The sequence below is a fragment of the Notechis scutatus genome, chromosome 6 (genome assembly GCF_049901735.1).
Source record: "Notechis scutatus isolate UNSWTSFEM ecotype Mainland chromosome 6, rNotScu1.2, whole genome shotgun sequence".
NCBI classification, from domain to species: Eukaryota; Metazoa; Chordata; class Lepidosauria; order Squamata; family Elapidae; genus Notechis; species Notechis scutatus.
Window position 1 is genome coordinate 34899627 of NC_142014.1, and position 24435 is coordinate 34924061.

General features: G+C 35.4%; 1 protein-coding gene and 1 long non-coding RNA gene across 3 annotated transcripts in view; both read right to left on the reverse strand.

Moving 5' to 3' along the window:
* Positions 1-5481: 5481 nt before the first annotated feature.
* Positions 5482-6209, reverse strand: LOC148130167 (uncharacterized). Its single transcript, XR_015750049.1, has 2 exons — positions 6081-6209; positions 5482-5606 (listed from the first exon to the last, which is right to left on the reverse strand). It is a non-coding gene; the product is annotated as an uncharacterized LOC148130167 (long non-coding RNA).
* Positions 6210-9716: 3507 nt separating this feature from the next.
* PPM1H (protein phosphatase, Mg2+/Mn2+ dependent 1H) overlaps positions 9717-24435 on the reverse strand; it is a 56106-nt gene continuing 41387 nt past the window's right edge. The window contains exons 7-10 of one of the 2 annotated variants that reach the window (XM_026667802.2): positions 19040-19103; positions 17252-17359; positions 14587-14738; positions 9717-11815 (exon numbers count right to left, since the gene is read on the reverse strand). In XM_026667802.2, the coding sequence (XP_026523587.1) occupies positions 11668-11815; positions 14587-14738; positions 17252-17359; positions 19040-19103 (472 nt within the window). In that variant the 3' untranslated portion in view covers positions 9717-11667. Of the gene's footprint in view, positions 11816-14568; positions 14739-17251; positions 17360-19039; positions 19104-24435 lie in introns of both variants that reach the window. The other variant, XM_026667801.2, reaches the window with a different exon arrangement.

The window sequence follows — 24435 nt, forward strand, 5'->3', positions numbered from 1 at the left end:
AGTTTTATACTATTTTAAATGTGTAAAATATGTAAATTATAAAAGTAAATCTGAAAAGTTGTGCATTATAGTGTATTTGTATTAATATAATTAATCATGTCTTCATTAAAAATATATCATTTTAGCCCAGAGTTAGAAAGCTATATATTGTAGAACAGCCTGTTTAAAGATATAACTGAAGTATAAGGATTCTAGTAAAACAGTAGTAGAGAAAGATCTAAACAATAGCAATATTTTTTTCAGAGTTTTTGAAGTGAAGTTTTAAGAAAACTATATGTATATGCAAAATCTTGCCTTAAGGTAAACCACACCTGCTTTAAGTAGCTTTATAAAAACTTTAAATTCTGCTAAGACTTTTAGCTTCTCTAGATTGTTAGAACCAGTAATAAAACACTTGTAAAAGAAGGGGTGTACTAAATGCTCAGCTGTGTTTTTACAAAATTGATAAGATTATAATTGTCTTTTTGACATGTTTGTTATTGCTACCCCCAATGTTTATTTATTTTTAAAACTAATTTGGAAGACTTACATGTATCTATTGGGACATAACGGTGTAGTAACCAGGTTTTTATGGATGAAACAGCAAGCTGCATTGCAGATAATATGCAGTGCAGTTTTAGTATATTGTTAAACATGTATTCAGAAATGTTTTCAATTATCTTTACTTCTTTTAGTCTTATTCAGGAGTATTACTGAAGTCTAAAGCAACGAAGATTCAACTGTTTAAATGTAAAAGTCATTAGGAAACATGATTCATAAATCATAAAGTACATTATAACTTGTATTAATAATTAATAATAGTTTATTCAATTTATATGCTGCCTGACTCAGCAGCTCTGTATGTTACAAATAGTTGAAAACATTTATAAAACAAGGAACAGTACAAAAAGGCTAACCCAAAGGAACAGAGATGGCAAAGAGAAAAAAACTGGATACCCTGTTTCTCCAACAATACGGCCTCCCCCAATAGGAAGTCCCAGCATGTTTTATAGGCATGAAATGAAATTAAGCCCTTCCCCCCAAATTAAGGCCTATATTAAAACATGCGAAATGGGGGGAATGGTGGGGGGGCTTGCCGTTAGGAAGTACTTTCATTGCACACCCAGATATGGTGCTGCCTGCGTTGACCCCGATACGAAGTGCCCCACCAACGCTGAGGTAAACATCCAAGCTGTCGCTGCCCGCCCGAAGATGCAAGGGGGGGGAATTAAGTCACCCCCAAAAACATGGCCTAGCCATTTTTTCGGGGCTCAAAAAAAAAAAAAGAGCCGGCATTATATGAGAAACACGGTAGAAACAAGGAAAAAAGAAAAGGGGCATTGATCATTCTCACCAAAAACCTGGATTGAAGAGCCATATTTTAGGGTCTTTTGAGATACCATTGGAGAAAATTTCAAATTGGGGGGCTCATTTCATAGGGTAAGTGCCTTCTGTATATGTATGTGTACATGAATGTGCATATTTATATATAAGTTGGGGATTTGATGTAACTTTCGTACATTAATATCACCATTCCAAAAAATTGAATTGTATATACAGTTTGAACAATGTTAAATGCTTGAAATGTTGGTATGTGTTTTAAAGTAGCACTTCCATTATCAGCTTTTTTCCAAATTGTTACCCATAATTCTAGTTCTTCAGCTTAGATATTTATGGTCTTGAATTTATTTCTTTGACTTCTGTAAACAATGTATTCATCATTTGATTGTACAGATCTACAGTGAGCAATACTTCAAAGACAATCCAACATAGATTATTTAACTACAATATAAAAAATAGAAGACATAATTTCAAATTACAGAAATAAAGGATTAAGAATTTTAGAGAAATTTCTTGATTTTTCATGAGTATCGCTCATAGAGTCTTTTCAACATTAAAAAGCCATACTTAAGTAGAAATTCTAACAGCCTTCATTGTTAAACACTGTATAGAAATTCTTGATGTTAGATGTCATTACATTGATCTTATTCAAACAAAAATACAGAATGAAGCCAAAGAAGCCAAAGTGTTAGTGCTATTTCAGGAATTCTGATACAAGCTTTTGTACAATACAGTTCATAAAGAATAGTGAAGGAGTAAGGGTATACTTAGGGGAAAAAATTAGCAGGAAAAAGCTTGTGCACATACTTTTGGTTTGGGTTGTCTCTTCGTTCCTTTATTCCTCTTTCAACACTCATATTTGAAGGACTGCTGAAAACAGTCCTGCTGGGGGAAAAAACCTGGCATCCAAGTTAGTGTTAATGAATAAATATATCTATTTTTGGATATCCATACATAATTATTCAATAAAATAATTATATAGACCATAGAGAAGGAACAATAAAATATAATTCTTTTATATAAAAATGTAAATGTCACTCAGTTTAGAAACTTGGAAACATGGTCATTAAATTTTATGACAGTCTTAAACCTTAAATTTATTCTAAAAGGGTTAAAATGTTACCTCAAGAAATTCTTAAAAGAAATATCCAATTATAGTGAAATGCTAAAGTATAACCTATATTTTGGAAATTTTAATTATGAAATCAGATTTTCAAAAACGCTTCTGAATATATCTGTCTTCATTAGAGATAAATAATTGTATTTTGAATATCCCATGTTAAAACTATAACCTGTGTTTAGAAAGCTAGCTCTCAATTGGAAACATACAACATGGAGTCCTCTAGAATATGGGTTCCCAATCCCCAGTCTGTGGACTGAAACCAGTCCATGGCTCATTAAGAACCAGGTCATGCAAGCAGTGGGCCAGCATGCAAAGCTCCATTTGCGCAAGCATGCAAAACCATCCCCTCCCACTGGTCCATGGAGCTGGAAAAGTTGAGGATCACTGCTCTAAAATGTCTTCTGCATCTATTGCTACTATTTCACATACTTACAAATTGAGAAGTGATTACAACTATATAAACATAGACTGAACAATGAACTTGCCACAGCCCATGTTTTTTGTTTTATCAGTTCTAAAAGGACATTCACCATCATTTGATTAACTCTTTAATTTACATTTCCAGGTCACTCCAATAATTTTTATTTGCCTTATTTTTTAGATAACTAGAATAAATTTGTCTCTAAAAATGGCAAAATTCTGTAACATTGTGGAAACGTCATCCACAAATGGTCAGCAGTCACTGATCTTGATTTAACTGCTTTGTTTTACTGAATATATTTTTATTGGTTAATGATTGAAATAAGGTTTCTGTCAGTGAACTTAGCTGTTGGAAGAATATATTATTAATGTGCCTAAATCTAATGATAATAGCAATACAGAAGAATCTTAATAGAATATATAGTACTGGCTCAGAAAAAAAATCTTAATAAACCTAAAAAGCATGGTATTTCCTGTCAATGTTGGGGAATATGTATCCTATTCTGGCACATCCTGAAATAACAAAGTTTAGCCTCATTAAAATTAGGAAAGGAATGATTCTCTTGAAGACATACTAAACCCAAATGAGCAATGTTCAATACTGTCAACGTTCACAGGCAGAAAAACAATTTTAGAGTCAACAAACACATTTGTTGCCAAAAACATGAGTTTTTCTTTGTTTAGAAAATACATACCAGATTATACAAAAGTAGAAAATATACAATTTATTATGTACCTGCTAATCAGCTATTGTGTTTTGGAATGCACATCTGGCCATCAGGGCTAACCTAGAAATAGTGAAGGACCAGACCGCAGTGCCTCTGCCAGTGAAAATGGAGCTCGGGTATGTGCCCCCCCAGATCCATTTTCACTGGCAGCGGGCTGCAGGAGGCCATGTTGGAATGGCAGCTAATGGTTTGCAGCATGTATTTGTGCACCATAGCAAAATTACCATGTTACTGAGAATCCAGTTTTATTTTAACCTTTCAGTGTTTTCTTGCCATCTATATTTTGCATGAAAAGTCAGAAAAAGAGTGAGCAAGATATAGGGACACAGGGAAAATATTACTTGGAAACCAGGTTTTCTTAAAAAAGCAAAAAGCAGTTATGCCACAGATTTGAAAATAGGCTGCTGATTTGGTAATGTGATATTTTAATTACTATTAGGAAATTATTTCAATAAAGTAATTATTTTCTATTGGTTTTAAAATTTGTTGCCCATATTAGTATATAAAGAATACAGCATGGATGTGCACAGTTGCAGTTTTGAGACCATGTTGTGCTTTCAGAAAATAGGCTCTTCGGTAGGGATGGCAGTCTCGTAAGCCTCTCTAGTAATTAACTAAATAGATAAAGCACTATATTTAAAATATATTAATCAAATGCATATAAACGACAAAGAAAGTGACATACAGGCACCCAACCCAGTATCTAGGAAGGATCACAAGTTTAGCAGGATATGGGTTAGATGTGATGAAGTGGAAAGTTTTAAAATAAGTATTCTCTGAATATAGATCTTTTTTTTAATCAATTGAACTAATATTTTCTTTCATTATATTATCTCATTTATTAAGATGCCTTGAAGAAGTCATCAAGGAGGCCCTTTATGATTCAATTTGATAGCTTAACTATTGCCTTAGACGTGGGGTGTCAAACTCAAGGCCTGCGGGCCGGATGTGGGGTGCTTAAATCCAGCCAGTGGGGCCAGCCTGGAAATATCAAGGGACTGGTCTGTGGTGCTTTTGGCAGCTAAAATGGACCCATGCGGTGCCCTCCCCCTTCATTTTTACTCTCCATGGCCTCCTGCAGCACGAAACTGGGTAAAAAAAAAATGAGCAGAAAACGTCTGAAAACAAGCTGAAAAACAGGCCAAAAATGGCCCGAAAACGGACATTCGGCTGCAGAGTGCTCCAGGAGGCCATGGAGGGCGAAAACGAGGTGCAGGGGAGATGCACACAGACCTCACACACCCCATTTTGGCCAACAGGGTGCTGCAGGAGGCATCTGTCCTGACCACTGTCGCTGGCCCACACAGCAGAACTACAATGCTGATCCGGCCCTTGAAGAAATCCAGTTTGACACCCCTGCCTTAGACAATAGTACAGTTCAAGATATCAGAGATTAGGATTGCATATAAATCAATTTTATTATATGCCAGTAGTTTATTATTTCATCAGTAGTCATGTATTTTCTGTATCAAAACCCATATATAAATTCTGCATTCAATGAATTGAAATAAACTAGCATGGAAAAAGCTGATTTGACTGACTTCTGATAGTACTCAATAAAACTCTGAAGGCCAGCTTAATGAAATGAATACAATTTTGTAAGCAATAAGTCATACATCCTTGCTATTGGTTTTCTTTAACACTTTTTCATCAAGCAGAAGACTTGTACACTGAACTTATCCTAAAATATACAGGTAGAAAAGCAATAGCATAACAATAATTTGCAGACTGGAAATTTTCATTTAACTTTCACAATAAAGTATGATACTGTATTTAGATTGTTCTTAATTAGACTTTCTTCATTTGATTTCATGTCATCACTGGCAAATTTCTATGCTTTTACCGATCAGATATAAATCCCACAGAAACACCATCCATAAAAAGCCTTAATGAGTTTTTCTGTTTATTTATTTTTTTTACAATTCCATTTTAAAATTTTAATGTGCATACATTTTTCTGGTTTTTCAGCTTTCTTAATTGCACTGAAAATTTTTCAAAACACATAAAATATATCCCTTTGCTAAACATTTTTGTTCTTAAATTACAAAAAAAAATGACAGTCACAATGTTAAGTACATTAATCTAAATCATTTTTATCCATCAAATTCATTTCATCATGTAGAATGCTGAGCCTAGAAAATATTATATTCCATAAATATAATCATCCCACTAAAATAAAGCAAAGATTGGAATGGAATGGGTTTTCAAGTAAAATACAGGTATAATTTGGCAGAATGATTGTAGAGTTTTAGTCTACCTACAACAGGGGTGTCAAACTCAAAGCCCACGGGCCGGATCCAGCCCACAATGTGGTCGGATCCGGCCAGCATGACCCTCCTGGAAACAGTAAGGGGCCAGTCCATGCTGCTTCAGCCTTGCCTATGCCATCCTGACGGGCGCAGGCGCACAGGACGGTGCAGGCACATATGCCGGGATAGGGTGGCCTAGGCCTGTGCATATATGCACCTGCCACCTGTGTGTATGCATGCCAGCCAGGAGGGTATGTGCCAGGCAAGAGCGACATGGGCAAGTCCCTTAGCTGTTTTAGGAAGACTGCACTTACCGGCTTTCAGGTGCGTGTACATGTGGGGTGTCCGGCAGCAGGGGCTCTGCAGCTGGCCCTCCAAGAAACAAGTGTGGCGGCACTGGCAGCAGGCAGAATTGGGGGGGAGGCATGTGATGCACACCACCGGAAATGCCTGCACCATTCCACATGGCTGGGACAGGTAGCTGCCTGGTGCATCCAGCATGCCTCTCCCCTGCACCTCTGCCACAGGCTACTGCCACGGGCTAAGAAAGGTGAGGAGGGTGTGGGGTGGTTACTGCCAGACACCATCAGCCCACCTACTCTGTCCAATCTGTTTTTGCTTGCCATTGGAGAACAAGTCACCGGTACTCATCTCAGCCCCCTCTCAGGTCTTGTGCTCTTGGCCTGCACATGGACCACATTCTTCTCACACACCTGATGCAGCTCAACACCACTATGGGCTGCCAGCAGCTCACACAGGTCTACTAGGCCACTGCCATCATCACCTGTGATTGCGTGTCTTCCCCTATCTCTGATGGGCATTGGCGACCATGGCACCAATGGGGATTCAGCTTTCCTCACTCACAGTGGCTGTCTTTTGCCTGGGCCTGGGCATGCTCTACCACCCCTACTCAGCCTTTCTAGCTGGCCGCTTCGCCTTCTTTGGGCTGGGTGGGTCTGCTAAGTGGCAGTGGTGGCAGCCCACAGTGGGGCCGAGGTGCATCGGGTATGTGAGGAGAACACGCAGGCTAAGGGCAAGACCTGCAAAGGGGCCAAGATGACAGGTATCCAACCGCAAGCCAAAACAGACAGTGGGATGGAATAAGCGCATCCAGCAGTCTGCATGGACAGCCAACCCAGTGGTGGGTTTCAGAGCCACAGCGTGTGCCAGCTAAGGGAACAGCAGACTGCAGCTACAACCAGAAACCAACTCACCCATCCCCCGTACACAAAGGGCAGCAAGCACAGGGTGGCAATCGGTTTCTGGCTATAGCTGCCCTGCCCCTGCCTCACCTCACCCCATCCTGCGGGACAAACCTCCCAACCCCCGTCCCACCCACTGGAAATCCCTGAATTCCCTCCCCAACCCAGCCCAATCCCCACAGGTACAGCCCACATGATTGATGTCAAGCTGACCACATCCCCGAGCCACGGTCATTCAGCCACCCCGACCATGCCCCTCCTTTCCCAACAGCAGACAACTACAACACTCAATGAAATCGAGTTTGACACCCCTGGCCTACAACATCTCTTTAAAAGAAAACAAAGTAAATTGAGAATGTGCAAATGTTTGTAAAATGCAAACTGCAATAGTGCATGTACAAAGGGCAAAAGTACTAAAATGGGCTTTGTAGATTTCTAGTGCTTCATTATCAAAAATAACAATCAAACCTCAGAGAAAATACATACAATGACTACTTTACTTTCAGCACTTGACAGTTCTTGATAAAAAACCATTTCACTATTGCTTGGAATCCAAGACCACTTGTCATGTGCTGCTGATTTTAGATTGTAATTAAGACGAATCCTTTTCATGGGCATTGATAAGTAATGAAACAAGATCTTAGATAATTTGAATTGGAATATTTCATTAAAAACATTATATAATTGTTAGCTACAATTGGAAATAAGGTGTTAGAATCACCCCAAAAATACTGCCTAATTCGGTAAAGGAAATTTTAGACTACACAGTTGTAAAACTTAATAATGCAATTAATATATCTTGGAATTTTGAAATTATATGTTGTTGACTTAGTACCAGGCAAAGAACATTATGGAAATTTATATTGCTCTATTAGCAACAATTTTTTTCTGAATTTTACCTGAATTTATATTTTCCTATAAATGTTTTCAGTTAGATTTTAACTGAGACAGTCATTTAAAAAAATACAGATGTTTCCTCCATTGGGGATGAGTGAAGGAGTGAGGCTGGGTATTTGGTTTTGTTTAACAACACTCCTTCAAGATCTTTAATATATAATAATGAAGTTATAGTCTTGTTCATTTTCAACGTTTTGGTGTATAGCATCATTATTTTTAAGGTAGTCTTTCTCAGCTTGTATTGCTCCATATGTGCTGGACAATTCTTCCAATGCCCCAAATGACCAAAACTCAAACTAACCCAAATACTAATTTGGAAAATATAGACTAGTATATCTGGAGAAACCTGCTCTAAATATTAATAATAAACTCCGTAACAGAATAGATTAATGGAGTATTATTTCATATGCATTCATCTAGAAGGGATGTTATGTAAGCCTTAGCTAGGTTTTGCTAACACAGTGGAACTTTTTCTTCTCAAATAAATAAAGAGAGATACCATTTGATACCTCTGTTGAGATTGGCAAGACTTCATTTGCAGTCTAATAACACAAGGCATAAAATCCACTCCAACTCTATCATATGCAGAAATTGATACAGTTCCTTCAACAGTGTATTGTTCTAGAAGACCAAATTCTTTGCAGGGGTTTATAAATAGCTGCTACTTACGTTCATCTGGATACTACTCAAAGACATATATAAAATATACTTCTTGGGAGGGCAGGAGAGAGACTCATTGTTGATTCAAAGCAATCTTTTGAACAAGATCAAAACTTTGAAGAAGCTCTGCAGCAATAGAAATGGAAGGAAACTTAAATGTCAGCTTAAATTTCTGAATTTTGTTAGGTGAGTCAATGTTGCTTAGTTTTGCATTGGATTGACATAACTACATTTTTTTAATTGTCCTGACTAGGGCTTTTGGTATTTCCAGGAAGTATTTGGTAGCCGCTACAATGTTATTAAGACAGAACTATTAGAAAGATATTTATAATTGGTTTCCATGTGTTATTTTGATACAAGGATGTCACTACTACTGCACCTGGAAAAACACATGGCAGTCAATTCTAAGACTACTTTTGAAAATATTGCTAATGGATATATTATTGCGGGGAGGGTGTCAAAGGATAGATTGACAAAAGCAATGTTACACTGTCATGATGCAAATCCTATCCCTTTTATACATATGGCATAAGATCACATCTACAACCAAAAGAGGTGGATTTTGTGGCACAACTGCATGATGCTTTCACAACTGATGAAAAACAGGAAGCTTCTACAGATACCCATGTTTTTCTTTATGCAAATTAAGTAGTAACTGCAAAGAACTAATGTAACACTGGAATTGAATCTGTGTTTTCTAGTATTAGATTACTGTAAAACTAGCAATTATAGAAAAAGAGTAACTACACAGAATGTAATAGTGATGAATACATACAATTCCTGCTATTGACTATTCTGATTCATTTTTATGCCCAGGTGTCTAAAAAGGCTGTAATAAAATACAATGTGTCAATGTGATAGAGCAGTGGTCCCAACCTTTCCAGCTCCACAGACCAGCAGCAGTGGCGCAGGCAGGGAGAGGATGGTTTCGCGTGCAGAATCTAGTTCCTGTGCATACACAAATGAAACTTCACACGTTTGCCTGTCATTTGTGTGGCTCAGTTCTCAATGAGCCACAGACCAATACTGGTCCACAGTCTGGGGATTGGGGACTCCCGTGGTAGAGCAACATAAAAATCAAACATGTATTTTTAATTACCTAGTGAGACAATTTGCATTTAAAGAGGGTTTTGGTGGTGGAAGTGAGGAATATGTAAAAGAAAAATGAAGACAAACAACACAACAGCACATTTTTCCATATACATGCTACATTAGAAAGTGATGATGAACCAGTGACAGTATTTTACCCAGAAAACACCGATTTCACATATGAGAATGAAATGAAACTGAACATCAATAGCAACTCACATTAAGAATTACCTGAACTGAAAAGTATACACTATGAATGCAGAAATACATTCTGTGTAATATCCACATCCAGATTTCCTTACAGAGTTGAAAAGACTATACACTATGAAATGTTGTTTATAACAGTTTCATGAAGCCTACTATAAAATACATTATTGCATACATATTTAGAGATGTCATAGGTTAATTATCTTTTGAACTGTTCAGTTATGGATTCAAACTTATTTACTACCCTACCAAGAGAAACATTTGTATTGATGCAAAGACAGTATATGAAATGCCTGCCCCACAAAAAATATCAACTTAAAACACTGAAGATGGGAAAATGTTAAAGAAAAAAGATATGAAAACATATAGAACCATTTCCTTCTTATGCTTAAAGCTTCTTTTTTGGAAAATATTTAAAATATTTCAGATCTCTCAAAAGTTGATCTCTTATTTTCCAGCCATATCATTTACTTTTTAAATGATATAGAACATGCTACTAGATTTCTTGATTGAGAAGATAATACCTGAGGAATCCAACTCAAGCATCTAATTCCAGAAGAGGTGGCTTGCATTATGTATATATATTTATGAATACTTTGCTTGAGTAAGTTTCTTACTGGAATATTTATTCTTATCTATTTTGATATTTTATTAATATTGGCAATTACAAACAAACTAATGAAGCTTATTGTTCATAAATTCTTGTTATACTATATGGATTTATAATTTACACTTTTACCCACTGCATCTTGGCAACGGATTACAATAGAAGCAGTAAAAGAAATTAATGCTCAAAGAGTACAGTAGGAAAATGGGAGAAGCTTATTGTTCTAAAGGAATGTTCTAATATTCACTAGCATTAAATAGCTAAAGAAAAAACAAGACAAACATTTATACAGTACATCCAAATAAACAGTATTTGTAAGAAAATTCTTTCAATAGGAATACCATTGAAAGAGGAGACCAAAGCATTTAATGCATGAAAAATCTGATAACAAGTAAATATTAACTAAAATAATCTCCCAGTCTGCTACATCATAGCTACACATTTGACAAAAAGATAACACAAAAATAGATTTACCACCCAATGTTTCTCTATTCTCTTAGGCAATTTTATTGACAGGTGCTAGACTGAAACCAGAAAAAAGTTAATTTCACCACCCAAAAAGTTAATTTCACCATAGAAAAATCTATACATACAAAAAACTTCCATTCATTACAGTGAAGAGGAAAAAAAGCTTGAATTAATATTCATAAGCAAAACTCTAGAACCTCTCCACTGAAACATCACTACCTTCAAACAATACCTAAGTAGATACCAGCTTTTCTAACTTTAGTAATTATAAATTAAGTGTCTTCTAAATAAAAGTAAGCTAGCACAGAAATTGGGAAAATAAAGGCTGCCTATCCAGTTTCAATTATGGTCTTCCCAATTCACATCTCATTTAGCATTCTAGGCTACATTAAACTGGGAAAAATAAATTAAATTAGATCACAACAGTGTCCTCACCAGGAGGAACATTAAAAAGAAAGCACTAAATATACTAGCAGCACTGAAGTTCTGGTCTTGATATGTACCAATAATATAAGCTAAGGGAAGCTGCAACCTCTAAGAGATGTGCAAATCAGCCCTTGCTTTCAGGTATAAAGAGATCAGGTTACTCAAGCTTAAGAGAATGTTTGAACCATTACTTTCATTTATCAAAGGACTGTCTTTTTCAAAGGATCTTGTTAATAATCAAACATTTCCTGTACCAGCACTGATGCTGCTTTTACAAGAGTTTATTTCCATGTATTAAAGGAATGACATAGACCGAAATGTCATCTCCTGAGCCCAGTCGGTCATTGGATATCCTCCAGCCTCTGTCCTTCAGCACTCCCCTAGCTCGCATTACCAAATCCTGAGCTGCTAGTGTGTACCTGTAAGCAAAGAAGGAAAAGCCAATATTGAAAACTGCTGTCAAAAAGGATCTTTATTGTTTGATAGAATGGCCCATATTAATCACCATAAATTTGCTTTATTAACATTCAGATTTTGCTACCTTATTCATAGTCCTCAGCCAGGACCAAATGTTCTGACTATTTTGAAAAATGTTATAAACTCAACAGATAAGAACATAGTTTGCACACAATTTCCAATGTGGAAGAAAAAAGTATTCCAATCTAAACATTGCAAAGCTATTTACCCTTGGAATCTTGAGCAAGGTAAGACATGTCTTACTAAGCATTAGGAAACGTAATTATGATTACATGAGGCAAAGCTGCAAACCTGAAGTGCCCAGATTAAACTAGAGAAGATACTGAGAGATCTGTTATTACATTTCCTACTACCAGTATATTAGAGATATCCAAACTGCAGTGGGGTTTAAATGCTACAAAAGAAGAGAACTGAATCTTTTCTCCATTTTGGAAAACATGTATTATTAATACAAAGTATCTATTCTTTGTCTAATGTCTGTAAACTTTATTTTTTTTCTCAAGAGGAAAGAGACCAGGAAGAGACCATTTATCCTGCATCTTATAGCAGAAGACCAAAGAATAATTTACACTGCAAGAGGCAACTAATCTGGCATAACTAAATTAGAGATATACTGATATATATGTAGCAGAGTATTCATCTGTTTCAGATATTCTGGGCTTTATTTCCCACAGTTTCTATTCTTGCCTATACTAGTTGAAGCCAACAAATTCAAAGCATCTGGAACAAGCCAAATTGCTTACTTGTGATCTAGAATAAGTATAACCAATACAGTGGAACTACCGATACAAAATGCTTGTAATCTTTCATCTTTTAAATATGGTTGCTTTAAGTGTAGTGAAAATTAAGAAACATAGTAAGGAATTCTCAATAGTTAAAATAAAAATATACAATGTTATAGAAGAAACAACACTAAAATTAAACAAGAGCAAGCAAATGGTAGTAAAAAAAACTGATAGAAAATATGTAAATAATGAAAATCTAAATAATGAAAAATAAGAAAAGCATGTAAATAATGAAGGCTGCTTTTCTTTCTTGGCAATGCATGAGCAAGATGTTCTGAGTAATCTGAGGATTAATATCAATAAAAACATTACATCATGCTTTCTCCTCTAATGTAGTGAATTTGAGATGCAACTTTTAAAGCAACTTTACAAAATTGCTGAAGTATCTTTCAAGCAATCAGTCGTCCCTAATGAAGTACCTAATTGGTATAGCACTTCAGAATATACATTTGCTTCTCCCTTAAATTTATTGATCGTGGAACCACTGCAAAGACAACAAAAGGCACTTCAGGCAAGCAATCTGAAGTGACCATTTTTATTTATTCCCTTGAAAAAGAAACACCAGTGCAAACAATAATAAGGGGAAAGCAGAAAGAAAAATGAGATACATCTCTCATTTGAACTCTCCTTAAGATCTACTCCTATAATATCACTAATAAGTGACAATATACAAGTAGATCTTAAGGACAATTTAAGAAAAAAATTGACCAAAAGATATACTCAAATTTCAGAATACTATATTGGTATCTTGAGCAAGGTTGTTGCTTTATTGACACCTAGGATATCTTTTACTAAATAAGATTGTGGACCTCATCAAGTGTGTTTCTGCACATGAGCATATCTGTGTATTTGTGCATGCATGCATGCATATGTATGCATACATACAGGCAATGATATTGACAAGAACATCATTTAAAATAGTTTATCAGAAATAACACTGTGTTTGGATGAAATAAAAGAAGTTCACAAATCTAAAAGAAGGCATGTGAACAAGTGATCTAGTTGAAAATTTGCAGAAATATCTCTTACATCTAAACCATTTCTCTTGTTTTCAAATCTAATAACTGCCTTGAGGTACAGTACTTGCATATAATACTTAACACTCTTACTTTGTTTGGTAATAACTAGTCTAGGTTCTAGGTAGTTTATTAAAGCTGGATGTTTACTAGGAACTAAATTTAAGTGTGCATTGCAGTACAAAATCTACCAAACAGAATCTTGTACAATTTATTCATTTTGATATACATTAGGATTACAAAAGTGCTCAACTGTCAGTATACCTTTTCAAGATCTGAAGTTATGAATCAATTCAGATATTATGTCCTGTTTAATATCCCTTTCCTACCCAAACTGACATTTATTACAAATTCACATACAAGAACTATTAACAAGATGTTTGTTTATATTCTAGGATTTATATGTGCTTGCATTTTTCTGAATATGACCATACAATCAGTCCATCAATCACTGCTATATGCAGACATTCATATTTGTCTTTTACAAAGTGAGTGAATATCAGAAATGGAAAGCAGATCAGCTTAAATGTTTTTAAAAAATGATCTTCTTCCCTACAGGGCATAGGATACCTTTGATCGGCTTTTAAGCAATAGCTGAAGTTCCTAAATCTATGCTTCACAAAAGCGCACCTCTTTTCAGGATTCAGAAATCAGTAAAATTTGCTTTGGTTCAACCTGAACTGACTCCATCACATTTTTGTTTACAGTCAATTTTTTATTTGCATATATTTGTATTCACTTTAAAATTTTAGAGCTAAAATTAGCCTCTTGTGAAATACAATACAAAAACCATGCTGAAAATGCTTTTTGTTCTAAGTGGTAAGCAAATATTATAACAAAATACCCTCAATATTATCCTCAGGAAAAAGCAGGACAATTTCAAAGATAGTTTACAGAAGAGAGGTTACATGCCTGTGTGGATCATCAGGGTCACAGTTTGGCAGGAAATTAGTGATGGCTTCTGCTACTTCTTCATTTAATAATACATCCCAGAGTCCATCAGTAGCTAAGGTGAGTACATCATCTGGTCCATGTTCATACTGGAGAAGATCATAAACTCTTACCTGAAAAATAATCCATGGAATGGGAAAAGATAAGAGCTTTTAGGGAATAGCCATTATGTCTACCTGTTTCTAGACCTTTTTCCATTATCAATAAATGAAAATTTGGGCCTATAATTATCTTCCAAATGAAACTGTCCCCAGTCTGTTCCAATTTACTTTCCTCTGGATGTTTTGTAGTCTAATCCTCATAATTTCAAGTTGACTTAAGGTAGGGGAAATAGTCCAAATCAAAAAGAAAACACAGTTCTTCCTGGAAGAACGGAAGAAAAGCCATACTTCCCTTTGAAAGAATTCAGGGACCAGAATCTATAAAAAAACAAAACAAAAAAACCCTTTCACCTCAAAAATAAATTTATCAGGAAAACATTACGAAGTTTAGATTTCACATACTTCCATGTTGAAAAAATAGAGACTCATTTAAAATTATTCTTACATGCAGATTATATTTATGTTTTTCAATTGTCTGTTTTGTAAAACACTAGCTTCTAATTGCCTACACATATTCCTGGCATTGTCAAATCACCTGATTCCTTGATTTAAAAAAAATCATTGAATTATCAAGGATTTTAATTACTTCATCGCTGACTATTTTTAAAGAAGTGCAGTAACCTTACCACAGCAGGTAAGAGGAAATTACCATTTAGACCAGGATTCAGAAAAACATGTACCTGGTCTATAATATCACATTAACCTTGTAGTTGACAGTTGGCAGCTTGGGATATGTTTTGACAATGCAAGAAAAGGGCCATTCATGATATTTTGTGTTTTGTTCATATTTAAAATCTAGGACAAAGAAACAGAATTTCAACACTTTAAGAAGTTTGGTTTCAATACTTATTGTTTTCCTGTTAAATAACCCCAAATAAAGTTTAAAAGAATTATCATTTTAATTGATCTGCTGAAATGGGAAAATCAATGAAGTATTTAAATTCTGATGAACTAGTCAGTCATATCCAACTCTAGGGCACAATGCTCATATGTGTTTTTTGGCTGAGGGAGTCAGCATTGTCCAAAGACAATTTCTGTGGTCATGTGATCAACATAGCTATATGCCAAAGGCACATGGAATGCTGTTATCTTCCACCAAAGTAGTACCTATTAATTTACTCGCATATAATTATTCAATCCTCATTAAAAGTATCAAAATGGTGGAACTATAATCCAGAAGTTGGAAAGCTCATTACTAACACACATAACTTGTATATTTTCTCCCCTTCAAGAATCTATTTAGTTTCCTAGAACCCTAAAAGACACCATACTGAGGACATATTTGCTTTAGCCTTTTTATAGCAGTATAGTGTTAACATGCTGACTAATGCAAAGTTGCCCAAGAACCTTCATTTCAATGCAGTCTTTATTTAAAGGATTTATGAAGTTTGGACACAGGAAAAACAAAAACCAACACAAACCAGGAAAGTGAAGGGATCTAATAATGTGATTAAGCTGCAACATCTTGGAGAATTGTGTTATAGCTTTTAGCTTTCTAATGAACCCTGCATAAATAGTGTATATGCAATATCTAAATGCTATTCTGCAAGGCAAAATTGGGTCATTTAATCTCTTGGACCAATAGGAAGTGAATTAAGAGGTCAAAAATTAGTACCAAATATTCAACTCATTTAAAACAAATTACTAAATTTGTGGCATTTGAAAACATCAACCAAGTTATAATTAGATTTATTAAAACAAGTGATTGGTAATATTTGCTTCATTTGTTTCATTAAGTAAAAGCTAAACATATTGTATATAATCACAGGGTCATAAACAAAGCTGCCTTAAATTGACTCCATGTAGAGAAGATAAAGAAGAAACCACTTACACTGATGGCATGCTTTTGATCACCTAGTAGGCAATTGGGAGTATCATGTCTTAGAGGCAAAAAACTGTAATATGTTTCTTAATAGTTCACTGATTCTAGGTCATTCTTGGCAGAAAACAATTTATAAAAATAGAATTTCTTCATCTTTTGCCCACCCTTTCAACCTTAAAACATCAGTTTCAATAGCCTGAAGGAATTGCTGCTCCTAGAAAAAGCTGTGATGTTTTTGACTAGCCTTCTATATTATGTGTATATATGTCAGAGCCTTTCAAGGCATTTAGCTCCACATTTTAAAAAAAGAAATGGGCTTTCTAAATGACTTCATATCTATTTATTTACATATGTCTTCCTTTTCAATTGGAAAGACTCATAAAGATTTTCAGATAAAAACAACACTAATATCATTTTTTTAAAAAAGGAAACAGATTATGTACGCAGATTTATAATAAAAAGGTGTGACTCGCTCACTTGCTGTTAATAGTTTTAGGTTAGAAAGCCTACACTATATAAGTCCCACTAAATATTTGGTTTGATCATCTGTTCCTTAAGTAATAATATTTCTTAACTCAGGTGTTTTTAAATCTTTTACAGGCAGAATAATAATACAAAGAAAGTATATACATGTTTCATTGGCTTTTAAAGAAAATATTGGTTTAATTCATGTTCCCCTATAATAGATATATGAATGTTCTACCTCTGGTGAAGAGGACAAAAAAGGTTTGATGTAGATGTTCGAGTCATGCACTTTCAGGTCATGATCTCCAAGTCCTCTTGTAACCCCAATGGTTGCCATGACACGAGCCTAGGAAGAGATAAATATCATAAAAGCATGAGAAGACTGGAGAAGACTAGGGGAAAGATTCCTGAACAAGAAAAAAAAACCTTAAGTATACATAGTAAAAATGATAGAATTAGATATTATTGAATGGCTACCACTTTAAATAATTCCAAAGGAGCTATTTGTCCTAAGTGCTGTATGCTATCATTTGACATTAAGTAGCATACTTTAAATATCTACAGTTGATGAAAGCTGTCTTATATATTTAATCAGAACAAGGGCTAATTAAAAGTTTTCTTCTCAAATGTCAAGTAGATGTCAACTGACAGGACACTAGAAAAGAACATAAGCATGTCTTTGGCCATGTGGCTTTCCTCATACACACCTTACAGTTAAGTGTTTGCTACCACTAGGAGGAGTCAAAATTAGCTGTCAAAAATTCCTACTATAAACCGGTGGTTCTCAAACATTTGGTTTCAGCAGCCCTTTACCTTCTTAAAAAATGATTGAGACCCCAAGTGTTTTGATTTATGTGGGTTATATTTATCAATATTTACTGTATTAGAAATTAAAACTGAGTTTTAAAATATTTGACGTTGTGGATGTCTAGAGGCCCTCTGGCCATACTTCAAGAACCATTGATATAAACCAATATTCTTTTTTTGCAATCTAAAGAGAAAACAGAATTTGGGTCTTCTTTCAAAAAAATTGTCACTTTTTAACATCACTGTTATGAAACTGTAATCTCCAATTCCCCTAGATAGAGTGTGGAACTCTTCAGATTACTTTTCAGAGATACTAAATTCTTCTAAAATATGTAGCAAATAGGAAGAACTGTTACAGAGAAAAGTATACATACATAGGGGGAAAAAGGGTGCAGAAATACTGTTGAAAAAACAAAATTCTCATCAAAATGTACATGTAAGCTGTAGCAGAGCTGACCAGAACAGTCAGACCAATGCAGAAGTTCATATGATTAATTGAAATAAGCAATCAAGCCACTAGAGAAGGGCTTATAAATGTGATGAGCAAACAAAAGCAATCTTGAGATCACAGAGTCCTCACACTCCTCATAGATCCACATCTTCAGAATTATAGGGGTCAGTGCTAATAATTTATTTTCTAATTTTCTATTTGGCAATCGGTTGCTATTCTGACAGAATTGTTTCTCAGTTTTTGATCCACATCCCTGAAAGAAAATTTTATTCCAAGAATGAACTGTGAATGCAGCCCAAAAAAATCCCTAGTAACTAGAAATTCAATAGGCATCCTTATTGCCCTAAACTTATTTGATCTCTACAACTCTCCAAAATTGCACAAATCCAAAAAGTTTATTTTTCCCAGTTTAAAAGATCACTTACAAACTGTACAATCAAACTGCAGAACTGCCTATCCAAACTTTTTTTTTCTTTTCAAAATCTCTCTATCCTAAACTGCCTTCAAATGCATACTTATATAAAGCAAACAAAAATCAAAATAAAACAGTTCAGCAATAAAAGTAATGAAACTTGCTTTTTTCTGTAACAGGCTTCTTGTTTGTCATGGAACACAGGAACTGAATTATTAGAAACAAAATACTATTTTAAATTGTCAGAAAAATAAAATAAAGTGAAGAAAGTAGAAAACTCCAAACAACTTGGGGCTAAATTGAGTAGTAAATATGATGCAGCATTCAGGTTCCTTTCACACAAGGTTTATTCCTACCTTCTTGCCTTCTCCATATATAAGGGGAAACTTCAAGTCATCCTCTTCAATGGTTTTGTATGCCCTGCGGAAGGAATAACATAATTTTATAAAACTTGGACTCAAGTATCAATCCAGTCCTTTAACACTGTTTTCTCCCTGTTCTCTTTTCTCTGTGTATTCATTTGCTTCATCTTTGCAACATATTCCCATGTTTTTCTCTCCTCTTTTAAGCCCCTCCCCTAGCTTATACAGCTTGTACAAATATAAGGAGTGTGATGAAAATTTTACAAATAAAAATATATTCTTTGGTATAATAAAAGATGGGAAATTAAGCTAAATTCCTTCCTGATTATCCCAACTGCTGGCCCAGCACCCCCAAATAAGTAATACAAATGCATAAAAGGATGAAGATCAAAGAGGGTGATGAAACAAGTGAGCAAGAACAGGGAGGCTGAAAGAACAGCAGAAACAGGAGGATAAAGGCAAGGAAAAAGCAAGAGGGACTTCAAGAGGCAAAGAAATATATTAGTGTTAAACTGGTTAAATGGCCTCAAATTTGTAGTCAGTCACTAATCCTGAATATGATTAAGAAAAAGAACAAGAAATAATCCTGCGAGTTTTCATTTGGGGAGTTATTATCCTTTTTTTTCTCCATTATGGTAGAGATATCATCCAGAATTGGGTTGTCAGTCATTGCTAACTGACTGGACTGAGTCTGTCAGATCTGTGAGGACACTCCCCTGTCGCTAAGGGTGCCCCAGAAATTGACTCACAACATGTTTCTTTTCTTTTTTTTTCAACAAATTTTATTCAATTTTTCACATAAAAACAAAAAGCTCTTTTTAGTGGACAACATATTTCTGGGTCATCACTTTTACATACAAATATAACAAATATAACATATATTCACATATGCATACTTAATTCTATTATTACCTTTTCCATTCCAAACTTTCAGAAACTTTCCTTCTTTCTTCTTCCAGTTTTCTAAAGTTCTAAATTGTTCCAGCCCAGGGTCTATACCAAAAACGTCAATCAATCCCCCAATCAGTCTTTCCTTGCTTCTTTCTTTATTCTGGTTCAGCTTTCACTTTCTAAGATTCTTACTTTGTTTCAATATTTCTTTAGTGTTATATCAACACCAGTTCATACAGAAACAGGATGCTTTCCCTTTTGTTTGAGTCCAAGTTTTTGCCAGAAGATGGCACTCTCCGTTATGCAAAGTCCTCACCTTTTTCCCTTGTTTTTTCATTTAGGGTGTTTTGAACCGCAATATTCCAGCATAATCCAGTCTCCAAATTGTAAATAATAATAATAATAATAATAATAATAATAATAATAATAATAATAATAATAATAATAATAATAATAATAATAATAATAATAATAATAATTGTTATTGTTAATCTTAAGTCCAGCTTTATTTTATGCCTGTTTATTGCCAAAATATTTTTGTCCAATTTAATTAAATATTTAGTTCCGGCTTCTTCCTTTCTCAGTTCGAAGCCCCGCTTAGCTGTCAAAATTATTTTCTTATTTTTTTTCCTGTCCCTTTGTATTTTTGCCGCTCACTTTTCTTTTCTTAAAAGTTCAATGTTACCAACTAAACTTTTTGTTTAATTGTTTCGCCCAATTGTCCCGGTTCAGATGTTATCCACCTCTTTCTTCCCTCCTGCACAAATCTTAGTCCAGCTGAGTCCTCCTCTTCGGAGTGGCCATTTTGGACCACCGCTTCAGTCGTCTTCCGGGGGGGAAAAGACCAAGCCCAGGAGGGGAGATGCGGCTCCCCTCAACTTGGCTTGCAAGGGCTTCCCCTTACTCCACCGCCCCACCAAAACATGGTTGGAAGAAATAATGAGACAAAGGATTGAATTAAGACAAGAAATGTGTTTATTAGATATATTAGGATCTAATTACAATAGAAACCTCCAATACAATGGTTTTCAACCAGTGGACCACCATTGATGGTCTGCGAGAAAATTTTGGTGGTCCTCTGAGAAATGTCACTCCCAGAGCACCCCCCACAGCAATTAATCCAGGCTGCATGGGAACACAAGGCTGCGCCAACCAAATGGCCCACGGGAACCCTCCCCACCCACTCACTTCTTACCTGGCAAATTTGCCTGCTAAGCTGCTATTTTTCCTTTCCCCCCCCCCCCGACCATCAGCTGTTCTGCTGTGCCTGAAGATTTAGATTAGCTAGAAAGCAAGAAATCGTTGGATTTCTTTTAAGCAGAGCCGAACCTTCCTTAGGAGTGAAGCAGTGTAGACTCAGCTAGTCGATGGCAGAAACACAGATCTCTAAATGAATCTGTGATTCTGTGAGCAACTCAATCTGCCTGCCTGCTTTGCCTGATTTGGGGTAAAAGTTGCTCTTTCTTTTATAAAAAATTCAATATTTACATACATGGTGTGTTGTGAGTTAATTTTGTGAGTTTTCTTTGGTAGCAAATTTTATGGGTTTGCTTGGAAGCAAATTTTTTTAAAAACAAGTTTTATTCAATTTTTCCAAAACAAAAAGAAATAAAAAAGCTCTTTTCGGTGTACAACATAATTCCGGATCATCACTTTTACATGCAAATATGACAATAATTATCTAGTCATTTTCTACTTTCAACGTCCTATCTTATCCATTTTTAACTTAATCCACCAACTTTTATGTAAGAAAAGGAACAAATTAATCCTGTTCACTAATATTACTTTCATTCTAAATATCTTCTCAGTTCATTTCAATTTATTTCAAATATTTCTTAAACATTAACGTTTCTTTTAAACATGACCTTTTCCATAATACTCTTTTCTCATTTAAGTCACTAATAATTCACATATCTTCATACTTGTTAACTTTTAATTCTTTAACCTGTCAGGGTTACAATTTCATCGCATATTCTTTCCATAAATTCTAGATTTATACAAGCTTTTACACACAAAATAAAACATGGATTTCCCCTCCCCTTTTACTAATTTGGGAGTGTCACCTCAGTGGTCTGACTATATCTTATTTCCCTCATCTTAATACCCAATGTACATTTATTTTAATTAGTTATAATAATAATTTCCTAAAAAAGAACTACATAACATTGCGTTTTTCAGTCAGATTCCGCAATATATTTTTCCCTTTTACTTCCACGTTTTTTTTTTATTTATAATACCAAAAGAAAAATAACAGAAAGAAAAGCAATTAATCCATTTAGTTAGTCCTGGTCACTGATATTAATCTCATTTTAAAACATCCTTGCAATTCATTTCAATTATTTCAATATATATAATAAACATTAACCTTTCTTGCAACATTAAAAAGAACATACATTCATCTATTAAAAAAGAAAAAAATATCAGTGCCCTTCCCCCTCTCAATGATCTATATTCCCCTATTAACTAAATAACTTGTAATTGCAGATACATTCTTATTACCCCTCATATCAATGCAGAATCCCCTTTCTTCTTTATATTTTCCAGTTTAAATTTTTGTCCACAAGATGGCACTCTCCGTTATACAAAGTCCTCACCCTTTTTTTCCTCCCCCTGTTTTATTGTTAGGGGCTTTCCGAGCCTCAATATTCCAAAGCTATCAAGTCTCCAATTTGTATATTTCCCCCTTCTTTTTAATACTCTTAAGTCCAGCTTTAGTTTATGCCTGTTTGTTGCCAATGTATTTTAATTCAATTTATTTAAGTTTCTTGATCCAGCTTCTTCCTCTCCTGGTTCGAAGCCCCATTCAGCTGTCAAAGTTTTTTCTCTCTCTTTTTTTTCCTTCCCTTTTTAATTCCGCCGCTTTCTTTTCTTTCTTAAAAATTCTTAAAGCATCAATCCCGGGGTACCTTTTATTTAGTTGTTGCGCCAAATTGTCCCGGTTTTTATGTTGTCACACCTCCTTCTCCACTCCTGCACAAATCTTAGTCCAGCTGAGTCATTCTCTTCAGGGTGGCGATTTTGGACCACCGCTCGGTCGTCTTTGGGGGGGGGGGAAATGCCAAGCCCAGGGGGAGGAGATGCGGCTCCCCTCAACCTGGCTGGTGGCTTCCCCTTACTCCATCACCCCTCCGACGCAGCTTCAGCCTCTAACCACAATGATTGGGGCTCTCCAATGAAAGACCACAGACCGAAGCTGTGGACAGTCGCAGTCCCCGGTCTGTCAGCGAGGAGGGCTTAACCGGAAGTCAGCTTGCAAGCAAATTTTATATGATAGGCTCAGGTAGCCGATCTCACAGATCTCTGAATGAATCTGTGATTATGTGAGCAACTCAATTTGCCTGCCTGCTTTTGCCTGATTTTGGGTAAAAGTTGCTCTTTTTTTTATAAAAATGCAATATTTATATAAATATTTATACTATTTACATACAAGCCATGCTCAGCCAAGTCACATGCCCACCAAGCCACACCCACAAATTAGGCCATGCCCACAACCAGTTAATACATTTGAATCCCACCTCTGCCTCTGTGTGTTTTTGTGTGTGTGTGAGAGAGAAAGAGAGAGGGAGGGAGGGAGGGAGAGAGAGAGTGTGTGAGAGAGAGAGGTTAGATCAGATCTATCTATCTCTCTGCCAACATCAGCAAACCACCGCCAGTCAAAATTCATATTAGTGGTCCTCGGGATTTAAAATTATGAGTGACCCCTGCTCCAATATATGACACTCCATATAGTAACTGCTGCCATAATCACATTTTCTCAAAACTAGAAGCAGGATACCATCCTCTCCAAGGCAATATAATAAAAAAGATCCTTGAATGTGCTGAAATGGACAGGCTAACAATGGTATTGAAAGACAAAGAAGAAATAGAGTACTATAAGATATGGAATGTTTGGTGGTTAGAAAGAAGATACAAAGGCATCCTGGTATCCTGCTTCAATTGATAGTAAATATGAGAAAGTGTTATTTAATGTTATATATGTATATGTGTATGTATATGTATATGTACATGTACATGTGAAGAGTGATATAAGTTAAGCTGAGAAATAAGAGGAAAAGTGAATAGAATGGAGAAGTAATCGATACAGTTATACATTTTGTTAATTAGTGTGAACACTGTGACAGAATCATTGTAAAGAGTGGAAACTGGTTTTAAATGTTGAATAAACAAACAAACAAATAAATAAAAGAATAAGACCAGAGAGCAAAGATGGACTCCACTGCATAATTTTTCTTTGCAATGGGATTTTTCCTCATTATTTTCTCCAACAGTTTCTGCACACTTTGTAAACTTGTCCTCTGGACTCACTTCTGAAATAGGACATGTAAGAGGGAATACTACTACTCCCCCATTCTGTAAAGAGATCATTAAAATCCCTCAGTAGTTTCTGTCTCAAAAATGTGAATTCTGAAGTGTTGATTCCCAATGTAATCGTATCAAATAAATATTTTCTTTTCCCCCACTTTGTAGAGCAGAGAGATTACAGAGAAAGGGATTGCAAG